Here is a 12,000-nt window from a genome sequence, read left to right as displayed (position 1 = left end):
CGATACAACTTTGTATACAACCTCTTTGTACAACTTTACTTTTCAAAGATTTCATTTGAGTTAAGATGACACCGGAAACAATATGCTCTATAATTTACTTAATAGCCTTAATTTACTTAATAGCCTTAATTTATTTTTATTTTTTTTATATTTTCATTGAAATTACACATTTGATTGGAATTCGTCTTGTTTTGATGTGCGAAACAATGGTGTTGCCTCTTTGAAAATAAACACAAAATGAAATTGTATACGACATGCCCACATACATTACAATCGGTTGGTACAACATGCCAAATATCAATAAATTTTGATTTGTTGTTTGATTTTTACAACCGAGACACAACTTCGTACAACCATGCCACAAACGATACAATCTTCAATACAACCTCTCCAAGTTGTACAACCAGTTGCTTCGTGTGTGGCTTGCATTATATAGGCCTTGTTCTGGAACAAGTATTCACTTTACATTTTTCAATGAAAAAAAAAGAACAAAACTTTAATTAAAACAAAAATGTTGAATTGTTTTTATTGTCAGATTTTTTTTCAATTACATAAAAACATTTTTTTCAATTGTCAGTTTCTGTAAAAATTTGTATTTCACATTGATAAGAAATAATAATGATGGCATACAAGCGAATTCGATGAATCAAAATAAATAATCTGACAATAAGGGAACCTGAGGTAAAATTCATGTTTCCTTTTTGTCGTCAAATGACATTGGAGACTGTAAAACCTAAATATGCTGCGGAAATTGGGAGATCCAGTAGAAATATGAAGAAGTATTCCAACAAAATTTCTGCATTGTTGTATTCGAGAGGAAAGTGCATAGGATGCGAAATGAACGACGAGTCCTTTGGCAGTAAATCGAAGCCATTATAGCTCCGGTATCAATTATTGTATCAAAATGCAAGGTAAGTCGAAGTGTTGGTATTTATTTACGGTATCTCATTCTGAAACCATAAGGAAAATAAGCAAATTACAGTATTCAAGAAGAGTATTCATTGGACAAAATGATTAAAGGCGACCAGAAATTAGTATTTATTAATGAACGGAAGAAAGTTTTTAGCGAAAACCCAATTAAAATATTTGAACAACTTCAAAAAATCAGTTTATAAATAGAGTCATTATATACAAGTTAGTTTGTTTGTATAGAAGATCCTAAAGACGCCCTGAAGTGAGTTATAACCAATGAGACGGATAAGTTCATGGATGCTGAAAATGTGTGCGCACGATATCCGCCAAAATGAGTATCCGATTTGGAAGAAGTACTGGGTATATCGTAAAATTTTGCAAAAATACCAATTTTTCAAAAATACGAACTTCATATTAAGCGATGGGAGATCCGATATACAGAGTGAGATAAAAAACAAGTTAAAAAGTATCAGTCGGAATTGCCGCCAGATATATACCCTCAGCCTATGTTCGATTATTTAAATATATTTTGACTAGTGTTAAGGTTATTCAAACGTTTGACCCTCTATTGAGCAGGTCCTGAAGGAATGGGCCAATATTGCCCATTTCCTATCGGACCCAAAAATATGATAAAAATATTGCGACAGATGTGCCAAGTCTAAATGGAAACGGATGTTAATTTCGCATTTTATGGGAGGTACCAGAAGGAGTGGACCGATGTATTCACCCTTCACACCAGACCATGGGTTAATACAAATATTGGGACGTGTGAAATTTGAAGACAGTCGGACTTTTACATCATATTTAATGAGATAGTAATTATTCAAAATTTTGGCCATTTGTAGGGGAGGTACTTGATGGAGTAGACCGATATTGTCCATTTTCACACCTGACCTAGTACAAATGTTCTGAAACGGATTTGGTTCAAAGAGACCTATTGTGGTTTACCAGTCTAATATAAAGAAATCAAACTATCACGCTTGAATTCCATCACTCTTTTGTACGCTTGAAAACAATGTAATGAGCTCTCACTGGAATAATTTTAACAGCTGTCGGACGAGTGGCTTGGAAATGACTGCAGTCTGAAGTTGGTTGCAGTTTTTTCATTTCAGACTGTATCTCACAATTATGCGTCTGAAATAAGGTGGGACATCGAGTCGAGCTTCTAATGCTTTTAGGACGTCTTCCTACCTAAGGCTGTTAAAAGCGTTTTTAACATCGAGAGTTGTAAGTAGTATCAGCGGTCTACCATATTGGTTCCGCTTCGAAGGCGTGGATGACCTCGCACACCAGACCTGAAACCATGCTGTCTGCTTGATAGCCCTCCTTTTTCCTCAATGGTCTTTTCCAATCTCGGTTTGATAAGCCTTTCTAGTAGTTTACCCGCTGAATCGAACATACATCGAGGTCGGACCTCCTTTCTCTTTGCCTATAAGAACAAGCCTCTCTGTCTTCCAGATTTCAGGAAATCTCCCTCGCTGTGGAGAAGAGAGCGTTAACAATACGAGTTACCTTGTTTAAGTCCATCGGTGGTGTTGGGTTCTTGGGGCTTAGTTTACCCATGACAATTTTATATCCCGTACCCCATGGCTTCGTGTTTATGTCCTTTCGTAGCGCTGCCCACATTCGCCTTTTGCTTTCGTAGATTTTTTCTTGGAGCTCCTATTTTGCTTCTTTGTACGGGATCCTCTCAGGTTCAGCATCGTTTCGCCTTCTAGCTCTTGCTTGTGTACCGCCTTCTGTTTTTGAGGCGTTAGTAATATCTTAATTCCACCGGTAGACAGCATTTTTTCTCAAAATGTCCGGTGTTATTTTTGGCATGACATTTGTTAAAAACGCTGCTTTGCTATTGCTGGAGCTGCTTTCGGCCTTCGATCAATTTCCGATAGAAGCGTAGCTTGACTTAATTTATTCACGTTCCATATACGTGTACTTAGTCTCCTCAGCACTGCATTATTGTGTGTGTGAGTACTGCATTATACAGTGTTCGTCTTGAAATTGTATGCTATGCATTGGTGGTCACTGCCCGTATATGTTTTGAGAACTCTCTAATCTGAAAAAAATAAAGAAATCACACTATCACGCTCGAATTCCATCGCGAATAACTTTTTTTCTGGAAAATTCTCACCAAAATGTTTTGTACGCTTGTAAACAATATAATGAGACTGTCGGACGAATGGCTCAGAAATGACAGCAGTCTGAAGTTTATTGCAGTTTTTTCATCTCACCTTGTATGTATGGTGGAGGTTATAAAAATCGGCAAAAACAATATAAAATTGCGAGCTCTGTTAAATTGTAACATAGTGCTAGGTCATGATATGGTACATATCATGTATTTCTACTACCAGCGCCATCTATCGATTCAACGTAACAATAAAACATCTTTATATGTTTTTGGTTAGAACCAAACACTTTTCTAACATAGTGGACTAGCCAAGTCACGACCCCATACAACAACACTCTTCATCCTCTAGTTTGATACTGTTCGAATGGAAACAAACTGTTATATGACGAAATTTTTCACTAGAAAGATTCGGAGTGCCATTACAGTTTACTAGGAGGTTACAAGGAGGATTTCGCAAAAAAACATTCATTAGCGGATCAACAAATAATTGAATATGGCTTCAGTTTCCATTGCAATTTTTTTTAAATGTTTAGATATATTTTAGCAATTTTTTTTGTTTTAATGACTATATTGTTATCTCTTCCATTTCTCTTTCTTCTACTTGCATTGTAACACTATTCGTGTTCTTTTTTGCATTTTTGTTGGGGATGAATGAGAAGTGGTGAATGTTATATGCCGAATGCTTGACCATCGATATAAGAAGGCATCAAAAGAAACAGACGAAAAAAAAAAACTGCGCCGGTCCGTTAATAAAATCATGAATCGACGACACATAAGGGGTTGTTTCGCATGAAACCAATTTTCGAACAGTTACACCGAAAAAGAGAACACAATGTGTCATGTGAGAGCATCATGTACATCATGGCTAACAGAAATTGAATTTGGATGAGAGCCACATGGGTGAGAAACGCATGCACGCACACATACACTCACTGCTTTGTGGTGAGAAAGACAATAACAAGTGTTTTTGTATACGAAGGAGGCCAATGGACATGGTTATTTCATGTTGGTATTCCCTTACTGCCCCCCAAAAATCGAAAAAATTGACTTGAGCTCTCTTTGTTGTTTTTTTTTGTGGGAATAACAAATAGAGAGAAGATTCGAGAATTACAGGCAAAAAAGGAGGTAATGTAAATGAAATTAGGAGAAAGAAAAAAGCACAAGAATGGTAGTATAGTTAACTAATTAGCAGGGTTGCATTAATGAGGATTTTAAAAAATATTATAGAAATATTGTAAAAATAATAAAAAAAAAAAAACAAAATTCCTAATAAGAGATCTTAAATGTATTATTATATTTAATTTACAGAATTTAGAATATAAATATATTTTTCAATTCAGAGTTGCCATTTGGGGAATGTTCTGGGAATTTTTAAGAAAATCCCAAAAAGTGGTAACAAAAATCTAACTATACTGTACTATACTATAATACACTATACATTACTTTACAATACTACATATGAAGATAAGTCTTGTAATATTTTTTTCGAAATATGCAGTTTTTTAGAAAAATGTTTCATTTAAAATTAGCTAGAAATCATTTCCCAAAATGTTTAAATTTTCCTGTAAGATTCATAGATGAAAAATTATAAAATTATATATATCTGATAAAGTTCTATGTCGATTTAGCGATGTCCGTCCGTCTGTGGAAATCACCCTAGCTTCCGAATAAATTGAAGTAGATTAATAAAATTTTGCTCTAATGTATATTATGTCTGCCAGACTTTTGAAATTGAAAATGGGCCATGTAGGTCCACGTTTTGGTATAGCACCTATAGAACGGTACCACCCAATATTCGGTATTTTGATGATTTTAGCGACATTAATCACAGGAATTGTTTCAAATTTGGTATTTAATGTTCGAAATGGATACTATAGCCTGAGACAGAAAATTGTCTGTGCAGGTCCACGTCTTCGTATAGCACCCATATAACGGAACCTCCCGATATTCGGTACTTTGTTGATTTTAGCAACATTTCTCACTGAAATTCTTTCAAATTTGGAATTTGAAGTTCGAAATAGATACTACAGCCTAAGACAGAAAATTGTCTGTGCAGGTCCACGTCCTCGTATAGCACCCATATAACGGTACCTCCCAATATTCGGTATTTTGATGATTTTAGGGTCATTATTCACCGGAGAAGTTTCAAATTACGAATTCAGAGTTCGTAATGGGAACTACAGTCTGTGACAGAAAATTGTCTATGCAGGTCCAGGTCTTCGTAGAGGCCCCATATGTCAGTACCTCCCCATATTCGGGATTTTGACGATTTTAGGTACAATACTCACCGAAATTACTTGAGATGTCGATATAACGGTACCTTCCTATATACGGTATTTTGAGGATTTTAGCTACATTATTCACCGTTTATTTCAAGTTTCGAATTTGAATATGGTAATGGTTTATGACAGACAATGCCTATGTAGGTCCACGTCGTCTAGATATTTGGTATTTTTAACATTTTAACAAATTTTTTAACGGATTTTATATTTTGAATATTCGTTCCAAATGATGGAGAGTATTCAAAGTTCAACCCGGCCGAACTTATTGTTTTTAACTTGTTTTAAATTGTTTTTTTTGAAAAAGCTACCCTCGTATAACAGTTACCCCATATTTTCCACCAAACTCAAGTAAGTGGCAACATCTTTTCACAGTTGCACATTTCCGCAATGTCCTTCAACCCCTATACCCACTGCTTTCGAACTTATTATTGGACTTCGAAATTCTCATCAGACTCAGCGTATAGTAGATATTTTCGATTTCTTTCATTCTCTGCTCTTTTCGACTTGGCGTTTGCCTGCTGCTGCTCTGCCACTGAAAGGCTCGTAAAGGTTAATGATGAGTGCAAAATTTTTCCATACACCAATCGGATTTTGTAGACGCATCTAGGCGCATACACACCGAGAGAGTTGAGCTGACTTGACTTGAAGTAAAGAAAAAATATTTTTTCTTCAAAAAAAGCAAAAAAAAAAGGAAAATCTATAAAAAATTTTTGTGTGTTTCTTTGTGTGAGATTTTTGTGAAACTAAATTTTTTCCAAAAGAAAAATTGAAACTCAGCGAATAAGAAAATCTAACAAAATTGAAATACCAAAAAAGGAAAATAATTTTAAACTAAAAAAAAAAACAAAAACAAATTGGAAGAAAATTAACCAAAAAAGAATTGTGTGAATAGATTTCCCTGCGTTTTCCACTGGGGAAAAGTGTAGGACACCCTAAACTTCTCGGTAATCACCACTACCACCATTGCCGCCATCATCACCTCAACGAATTTTGAGGGGAGCAGGCGTCGTACATTTTTTGTTCAGCTCCTTGCATGAAAGTAAAGTGAAGTTTTCCTTTGGCCCGTTTTATTTTCCAAAATCTAACGGGGAGTGTCACACCAGCAATAAAACGAAAAGAAAAACCCATTCATTCTAATTTGAAAAACGCAAGAAAATCAATCGTCGTTTTTGAAAAGAAATATCAAAATCAGTGAAAAAGAAATTGTATTTTTTGTGAAAACCTAAACCCAAGTGAGAACAGAACATTTACGTCATATTTTCTTTTTAGAGAAAATTGTGCAAAGCGAAAGAAAGCAAACAAACAGAAAAAAGAAGAAACGAAACGAAACGCACAGCTATTCTCCTGATTTGAATTCAATTGGTTCTTGAGGAGAATTTCGTCCCGAAAATTTATTCAACAACAATCAGCAACCTAAGCTATTTGGATCTAAAAATGTCGAGGATATTGACGTGGGGTCTATTGGTCCTAATGGCCATAACGGCGACATCACAGGTACAGGTAAGTGTCAAATGGAGGGGACCAACAAACAACATTGGCCCAAAACGGGGTGCTGTGACTCATTTCATGTGTTTTTTTTTCTTATTTGGGAAAACGGTTTTTCATTTTTTCTGATTAGACTTTGCGGCTGAAGAGGGGGGTAGAGAAGAGTGGTGAGGAGAGGAGAGAAAATAAAATGAGTGCGTGTGAGTGTGAGTAAGTGGTGTTTTGAGAGTTTCACCACCACCACCACCTAGTTGTCGTCCTTTCTTCGGACTCCTTTTCATTTGGTGTTGTTGTGGGTCTCGGTTTTTCCTAGTTTATTGCCGTTTTTCCATTTCAGCTGTCCTTTAGCTTGCCTTGTGTGTTTTCTTTTCTTTCTCCTCTACTACGTTTGTGGTGGCTGACTGAATGACTGACTGGCTGGTTGGCTGGCTAAAGAACACGAACACGACATGAAAGAAAAACTGTCTGAAATTCTACAGTTGTATTAGTTGTTGTTGTTTTGTAAATTTCTACTTTTTAAGTATGTATGTGTATTTGAGACAGGGTACGGAATAAAACGAATGAATATATATATTTATATCGAAATTGCGTTACAATATATTTTTATAGTATATAGACTGCAGATGTAAGAGATGTGGTTCTACATCATCTCGTGATTCATAATTGTATTCGAGCCAATAGGAAAAAACAATAACAAAGACGCAATATATACTATGGTTATACCAGACAATTTGTCTGCCAATAATCGATTTCATCATTTTATTGTAATGAAACCAATTATACATATTTACATATTCATATGTATGGGTGTCCTAAACCAACGATGTTGCCAGAAAATCATTTCGAAACATTTGACAAGCTATGAACATTTTCAAATAAAGGGTCTGTTCCAGAACTGCAAGGTTTTATTACGATGATCGATTTTCTCTTTATGACATCGAAAAAAAAAAAGATTGCTAAACTGATAGATTCTTGCAGATCCTGGAACAGAGAAAAAAAATTAAAAATAAAGATTTGGAATTATAAGTTTATTATTATAACTTGATATAAATATTTTTCTGGGTTTTCGACTTTTTTGACTGTTGATAAACACAATTGTTTGAGCTTGAGGTCAATTATAATTGTTGCTTAAGGAATTTTCTATTTATACCCTACAACACTATGTGTTGGGGGTATTATAAGTTTGATTGGGCCAGAATTTATGTAACACCTCGAAATATTGATTTCCCATATAGGAAAGTATATATGGATCTTCCTAGCTCGCCGAGCTGAGTCGATCTAGCTATGTATGTCCGTCCGTCCGTCTGTCCATGTTAATTTGTAATCACTCTACAGGTCGCAATTATGGTCCGATCTTCACGAAATTTAGAATGTAGGTGGGGCTTGGAGCAGAATAGAACCCTATTGCTTTTGGAGATGATCGCCAAATGTTTAGGGGTTGAAATGGACCAAATACTGAAAAAATGTCGGATTTTGCAGAAGCTATACAGGTCGCTAAACTCGCATGTAGCTGGAGTTTAGGGAGGGGAAGAAGCCTACCAATTTGGGTGGTCATCGGATAATATTTAGCGGGTAAAATAGACCATATCTTTTGTATTGAAAAAATTCAAAATTTTTCATCAAACCGCGAATATTTTAAATCCAGGCGAAATCATAAAGCCATGACAAGGTTACTTCTGATCTTTACATTGATGTTAACATTCAACAAATCGGATATATAGCAAAATATGTGCGATATATATGTCTATCAAAGAAGATATGCTTGAAATATTTCTTATATGTCGAGAACGGCTGAACGGATTTCGACAGTTCTCATTAATTCAGAATGGCCTCTTGGCAGGAAAGAAAAAACGTCTTTAAAAATCGCATAAAAATATCTCTCTAAAGATGAAAATATTGATTTTGTAAAATTTTCTCATATTTTTTCAATTTTGTCATATTTTTGGCATATTTTCATTTTGAATTAAACATTTGGTAATATTTCTACAGCTAACAAAACTAAGTAGTTAGGATATCATATACAGATCGAATTTATGGCCCGATCCTTACGAAATTTTGCATGGGGATAAGATGAGGGTCAGAATAGATGCCTACTCTTTTTGGAGATGATCGCCATATATTTAGGGGTTGAAATGGACCAAAAAAACTGCAAAATTGTCAGCAGGTCGTAATTATCGCCCGATCCTCAGGCACATTTGAATGGTTGTTACCGGACATTGCAAAAGCCAAGCAGTTTTGGATGGCCATCCAAAAATATTCAATGTGTGAAATAGTTTGCCAACTTTTGTAGACAAAATACAAAAATGTCCATTACAGTGACTTCTTGGAGAATTCACAAATATAGGAAAGACGCACTTCTGACTATTTCGTTAACGCGGATTTAGTTGAAGAATATAGTCAAATGGCTGTATCTCATATAGATGCGTTTCAGTCAAAAACCAATAATAAATGTTAATCTTTTGCCACTTCTGAGAGATTATGGGTCTTTGGGTTCGAGAATAAATTGGAAATGAGCAAATTAGCTTAAGTTGCTATTATTCGAAAATTAGAGAAAGAAACCTGATGGTTTTCTTTTATTATTTGTCAAAATATCTTGTGAAATTCTTTCGAGTATCTCGCCTATATAAACTGTATCGTTTATTGTAGTGTTGTAGGGTATTCAACGGTCGGCCCCGCTCTACTGTAGCCCTTGCTTACTTGTTTTCGAATAGGTTCACTGCAAAAATATTTTTTTTTGAATCATCAGAACTGCTGTTCTATTCATGTCCTATAAAAGTGTGAAATAAAAACATTCATTGAGAAAATAAATGTCAAATGAATAATGTTATAAAGAAATATTTTCCCTTCCAAAATTTCATTGAAGAAGAATTCAAACCTGAATCCTATTTTCCAGTTTTTGTATTTAAAACTGTTTTCAACATTCAATATTTCAAAAAAAACTTCCAGAAACTACCACTTCAATGAAAACTGTTATATGGAGACTATACGAAGATGTGGACCTGCATACGAAATTTTTTGTCTTAGCCTGTAGTACCCATTACGAACTTCAAATACCAAATTTGAGACAGTTCCAGTGAATAATGTAGCTAAGATCATCAAAATACTGAATATCGGGATATACCGTTATATGAGGATTATGAGAAAACGTGAACTTACATACGATTATTTTTTTGTCATAGGCTGTAGTATCCCTTATGAACTTTAAATATGAAATTTGTTATAATTTCGGTGAATAATGTTGCTGAAATTATCAAAATACCGAATATCGGGAGGTTCAGTTATATAGGGACTATACGAAGACGTGGACCTGCATACGAAATTTTTTCCATATGTTGTAGTAACCAATTCGAACTTCAAATATGAATTTTGAAATATTTCCTGTAAATAATGTCGCTAAAATCTGAACATACCGAATATCGGGAGGTACCGGGGGCTATATGAAAACGTGGACCGACATGACCCATTTACGAACTTAACCTGCCTACTGGTAAACTATGTATGTGTGCAAAATTTGATTACGTGATTACAACAGACAGACGGACATGGCTTGATAGGGGGGATGTATTTGCAATATAAACGTCTACATATGTTCTGAAAGTGGCCCTTTACAGAGAGCTGCCTTTTTCGGATGACCTGGTAAATATGTTTCGATTTTTCCCTTGATATCATGGTAGAAATAACAGGATGTCACATCGGCAAAAGTTACAATAAAGCAACTCTTCTGGGAACATATATGTAGCACAGGGAAGCAATAGTTTTTTTTTCAGAGAGTAAAAAACATCGACGGCATTTCGTTGAGTTAAAGCCACCGTTTTGTCAGTTTTTATGAATTCCATAAAAATTAAGTTTGTCATAGCTTAGAAAACTTTTTGTAGAGGAAGGATATTAAAAGTTTTGCCACTTGTTACATAAAATCTAGTAAAAACGGCGTTAATTTATCCAAACCTATGCCCAAATGGAACTAGCCTGACAACTCTTCAAATTAAGGGATTACATTAAATGGTCTATATGCCAATACCTTCCGTTTGTAACTCTTCGATAGACCCTGATAGACCCTGTAAAGAATATAAATTTAGGATCAGCGCAAAATTTTAAGATGATTTAGTTATGTCCGTCTGTCTGTATGTCTGTCGGTCTGTTGTAATCACACTATATTTCGAGCGAATTGAGAAAGACTGCTAAAAATAAATAAAACGGTATTGTTTCAAATTTCGTATTTGAAGATCTTAATGAGAGCCAAAATCTATGACAAAAATTTACTTATACTCATCATTTAAACGTTAGTTATTGTTCCATGGGGGCTATCCCAAAAGTGGGCCGATATGGTCCATATATTATTTACATTATTATACGGTCACTAAAATATGAAGGTCTTATTTAGGCTTGGTCAAAAAAAAAAAAAAAAAAAAAAAAAAAATCATAAAGAGATTTGCTGCGAAACGGGAAAAAAAGTGCTACAATTTTCAAAAATAAACAAGGTTTTTTTTAAACAAAAATTTATGATATTTTTAGGGTACATATTAAATATAAACATTTCTTTTCTTCAGAGACTCAGAATGAAATTTGATCTAAAATAATTCTTCCTTTAATGCTGTGACCAAAAAATAAAGGTTAGAGGGAGATTTTGACTTAGAATGGAAACATGTTAAGTTAAGAGTAAAAAAGAACATAAATTTCGAATATTATTTTCTTAAAAACTATTTTACCTAGATATATGTTTTATTCTGATATTTATAATGAAATTTTGTGTAGAATTTTTCTTCCTTTGACACATTTTGCCTAAAATGAAATTTTACATTACTTTTAGGCTTCAAATCGAAAAAAGTCTGAGAAAAAAAATTATTATAAAAATTAGGAACTATTTTCGTTTTTTTTTTTTGGGAACATTAATGCCAATATTTTTTTCATATACAATGAAGTTTTTATTTCTTTGTTGGTTTATAACAGAGCAAGGCAGAGACCCAACATACCAAATTGACTTGAGAATAATATTTTAATAAGCTTTCAAATATAAGCCTTAAGCTTGAGAAAATCTTGAGAATGTATTGAGAAATGTTTGTTTAACAATTATAGAATAATCGAAAAGGAACCCTTATTCATAAGCTTATTCTTGTAATTGCAGAATAAGCTTACGAAAGTAATATTTTATAAAGCTTATTTTTTCAATGGTAAAAAATATTTATTTATTCATTTTTT

At 34.2% G+C, this 12,000-nt stretch overlaps 1 protein-coding gene across 12 annotated transcripts in view; it reads left to right on the top strand.

Moving 5' to 3' along the window:
• Positions 1–5,885: 5,885 nt before the first annotated feature.
• LOC101892137 (amyloid-beta-like protein) overlaps positions 5,886–12,000 on the top strand; it is a 331,812-nt gene continuing 325,697 nt past the window's right edge. For 8 of the 12 annotated variants that reach the window (XM_020039924.2, XM_020039926.2, XM_020039919.2 and 5 more), the window contains exon 1: positions 5,887–6,819. In XM_020039924.2, the coding sequence (XP_019895483.1) occupies positions 6,754–6,819 (66 nt within the window). In that variant the 5' untranslated portion in view covers positions 5,887–6,753. Of the gene's footprint in view, positions 6,820–12,000 lie in introns of all 12 variants that reach the window. The other 4 variants (XM_011297894.3, XM_020039923.2, XM_020039921.2 and 1 more) reach the window with 3 other exon arrangements.

The sequence above is a fragment of the Musca domestica genome, unplaced genomic scaffold, assembly GCF_030504385.1.
Source record: "Musca domestica strain aabys unplaced genomic scaffold, Musca_domestica.polishedcontigs.V.1.1 13, whole genome shotgun sequence".
In the NCBI taxonomy this organism is placed as follows: domain Eukaryota; kingdom Metazoa; phylum Arthropoda; class Insecta; order Diptera; family Muscidae; genus Musca; species Musca domestica.
The sequence above is the reverse complement of the archived record's forward strand: the minus strand, read 5'-3'. Positions and strand labels throughout refer to the sequence as shown.